Below are 3564 nucleotides of genomic sequence, written 5' to 3'. Positions count from 1 at the left end.
GGATGCTGGCTGGGCCAATGGAATGAATCAGCCTCCTTCCACGCTGGATCCTCTACTGTGTACAGCACCGGGGTCCTACTGTAACAAACAGAATTCACAGCCAGCCTCATCCACGAGGGGTTAGGAGCCCATCTAGTTTTCGCTCAAGGCCTGACAACAGTGGCAGCTGCATCTGTCCAGCCTGGAACAGGCCAAACCAAAAGAAAAAAAAAAACGCATGCCACTAAATTTAGCCAGGCCTTTACACAAAACACACAAAAAACCACCCATTTCCCATTTTCATGACAAATTCAGAGCACCACAACTTCACCAGTTTCACAAATGGATTTTATTTAACAAAAAAAAAATGACACAAGAGGAGGAAACCCCAGTCCATGCCGTTTCCCCCCCCCCCCCAAGACAATAAAAAAAGGGGGAACTATAGATATAAATTACAAGTATTCAAGACACATGGGTAACATTTAAAAAGAAATGTCTCAACTGTGTAGGGTTTTCCCCCCCCATTTGTTTAATCCATTCGCTAGTTTCCTCTGCGGGCAACTAGCAAACTCAGGAACCAGAGAATGATTTTTGTTCACACATATACGTAAAGCCATCATGACATTCACAAACACAGACTGATCGGCCCCTCCTCTCCTTAGACTCGAAGAGAACTTGAGGGGCATCTGATTTTAAACAAGACAGTGGCGTGGGGAGGGATCTTAGCCCCACCAGCCATGACAACAGAAAGATGGCCAATTCTCAGGGTTTTACAATGGGATTTGAACACGTGACAATTTCGCTTTGAAGATTCCAGGGTGGCGGTGTGTCACCAGGATTTCTGCCCTTCTCAAACACGCTCTTCTCTTTCGATCTTCAGCATTTCAGACCAAGAATTTTAATAATCGTATCTTACATGGATTAGTTCAAATAACTCAAAACTCTGAGTAAAGGAAACTTCCCTCCACCACCCCCAGGTGGAAGAGGAAATAAAATACCTCTGGAGTCTATGATTTTTGTAGGGTTTTTTTAAATTATTTTTAAGCTTTTATTTGATTTTTAAGAGCAAGCAGCAGAAGGCAGCCTTGTCTCAGTTCCCCTTTACAGGGTTAAATGAGTCAAGCTGACACACACCCCACCCACACCTTGAAAAACCAGCTCTCCACACACACAAAAATCTACCGGCGGCGGTCTGAACAGGAAATTCCCCGCTGCCTTTCTAGACCCAGTGTGATGCAATGACTGGTCATATGAGTGGTGTGTCAACTTGTAGGCCTGGCTGGAAGAGGGGGAAGTTTCCTTACTGAATCCTGCTTTGAGAGCTTTTCGTTGGTTAAAAGAAAAAAGGCCTCTTGAAAAACAAAAACAAACACACAAAAACACACTTTTTAAAAAAGTACCCCTGAGGAAAGAAATCTAGTAAGTAGGACACCCATCTTCCACCATCCCCCCACTTTCTGGGGGTGCTGGAGAACGAAGCCTAGGAGGCGGGCGGGAGAAACCCAGCCCTCCCTCCCTCGAGGCAACAGATCCCTTTCTTGAATATTTCTCAGCACTGTTCGCTCTCTTTTAAACCCCTTTATCTCGCATCTGGCCACCAGGTCTGCAGCCCCCTCTCTCGCCCCCCCAGCAACCATGCTGCGATCACAAGGACACAGAACAACACGGAGGAGAAGAGGCCAAAAAGTTTCAAGTTACCAAAAAAAAACCACCCCAACCCCCGCCCCCCGGGGTGGGGGTTATGGAATAGCACCGATTGACCCCAGGTCCGCATATAGCACGTCTCTACACAAAAATAAACCATCTGTCAGTGAGGAGCAGGCAGGAGAAGCTCGGCCCGGTCTGCGAGTCTCTCTTCCCCATCGTGAACTTGGGCCAGAGCCCCCCCGCTCCCACGCACACAAAGCGGCAGCGTCTCTCGGTCCTTTTGTCTCGCCTCCCCCCTGGACCCAGCAGGGTGGGGAGGGACGTGCGTGGGGGGGGGTGGGGGGAAGTCCGATCCTTCTTCCGCTGTCCTCGCAATCCATCCCCGGCCTTCGTGTGCCTCTCTCCCGGCCGGCTCCCCGCCCCCCCTCCGCCAGGGAGAGGGGGGCTGCGCCCCCAAAAGCGACCCCCCGTCCTGCCCCATGGCTCCCGCCAGGAGCCGAGCGAGCCGCTGCGCGCCGCGGGGCAGGTCCCCCAGCCACGAGTCCCCCCAGGCGGCGGGGAAGGGCATTTAAAAGGCCACCACGGCTCGGACCAGTATGCTGAGCACCCCGTCCCCGGGCCGGCAGCCCGGCGTGGGCTCGGGGCCCTTGGGCGGGCCGCCCCGCAGCATCCCGGAGAAGCGGGTCTGCAGGACTTTGGCCAGGCTGGGGAAGGGGCCGTCCTGTCCCTGGGGCTGCCGCTCGCCCTCCTCCTCCGCCGCCTCCAGCCGGGCCTTCTTGGTGGGCACCAGCCCGGCCTCGGCCGCCCCCGGCTTGTCCAAGCTGCTGCTCCGCCGCTTCCTGCTGGCTTTGCCCGCGGGCGGCAACGAAACCCCCCGCGCCGGCCGCCTACCCGCCCCGGGCGCTGGAGCCGCCGGAGGGGCGGGCGCCTGGGGCACGTCCCCGCTGCTGTCCTGCGTCTCCATGGGCTCCGGCTCGCCGGCGCCCGGGGCGCTTCCACGGTCCGCGGGGGCTGCCCGCTCCTCCGGGGCCTGGGGGCCGGGGGAGGCGGCGGCCGGCAGCGGGGGCTGGCCGGCCCCTTCCTCCCCCAGGCAGGGCTGCGGCCCAAGTCCCCCCTCCTCGTCCTCCTCCAGCTTGGCGGAGAGATAGACCTCCCGGGCGCTCCGCATGACCAGCGAGAGCTGCAGGCTCCGGTGCAGCCGGAGGCCGCCGCGCTGCAGGCGGGAGTTGTACATCTTCCACACCGACAGGGTCATGATGCGCTGGGCTTCCTTCTGCACCTCCATGCCGGGCTGCTGCGCGGGTCTGGCGGGTGCGCGCGGCCGGCGCCCTTTGCACCGACTGGGGAACGGGGGGAGAGAGAGGGGGAGGGGCTGCGCCTGGGTCTTCCCGCCCCCGCCGCTGCTCCGCCGCCTTTTGTTGCTGAGCCTTGTGCTCCGCCGCCGCCTTCCGCCGCCGCCTCGGACCCGCCGCCCCGACTAAGCCCAGCCGCGCCCAGCGCCGCTGCTTTTATACCCCCGGTGATCTCAGCGCCCGGGCCGCCCCCGCCCACTCCGTCAGCCGCATCCGGCCTGTGCAACGCGCCGCCACCCCCAGCGGCTACTGCAGGGGGAGGGGAGGGCGGAAATGCCGGGGAGTGGGGGAGGGGAGGCGGAGGAGGAAGCCGCCAGCCGCAGCAAAGCGGCTGAAGGGGGGCGGGTCAATGCAACAGGGACACCCCCCCCCCGGCACGTCCAGCCACTCGCGGCCCCTTTTGCAAAAGCAGCCAGAGGCCCGGCCACTTTGTGCTTTATTTTGCGCGTCCAAGGTAGCGATGGGCGCTGGTCTGCGCGCGCAGTGCAGCTGCTGCCCCCGGGCCGGGTGTGAGGCGCCAACGCCAACCGGCTGTGCGGAGCCGTCGGTGCCGCAGCTGTTGCACCATGCCTGGGCGCGCGCGATG

The 3564-nt window shown here is 60.1% G+C and overlaps 1 protein-coding gene across 1 annotated transcript; it reads right to left on the bottom strand.

Moving 5' to 3' along the window:
* Positions 1–309: 309 nt before the first annotated feature.
* Positions 310–3122, bottom strand: IER2 (immediate early response 2). The gene has a single exon (XM_037888035.2). The coding sequence runs from the start codon at positions 2909–2911 to the stop codon at positions 2195–2197; it is 717 nt and encodes a 238-aa protein (XP_037743963.1). The 5' UTR covers positions 2912–3122; the 3' UTR covers positions 310–2194.
* Between the last annotated feature and the right edge of the window lie 442 nt (positions 3123–3564).

The sequence above is a fragment of the Chelonia mydas genome, chromosome 20 (genome assembly GCF_015237465.2).
Source record: "Chelonia mydas isolate rCheMyd1 chromosome 20, rCheMyd1.pri.v2, whole genome shotgun sequence".
NCBI lineage: Eukaryota > Metazoa > Chordata > Testudines > Cheloniidae > Chelonia > Chelonia mydas.
Note: the sequence above shows the minus strand (reverse complement) of the source record. Positions and strands in the feature narration are given on the sequence as shown.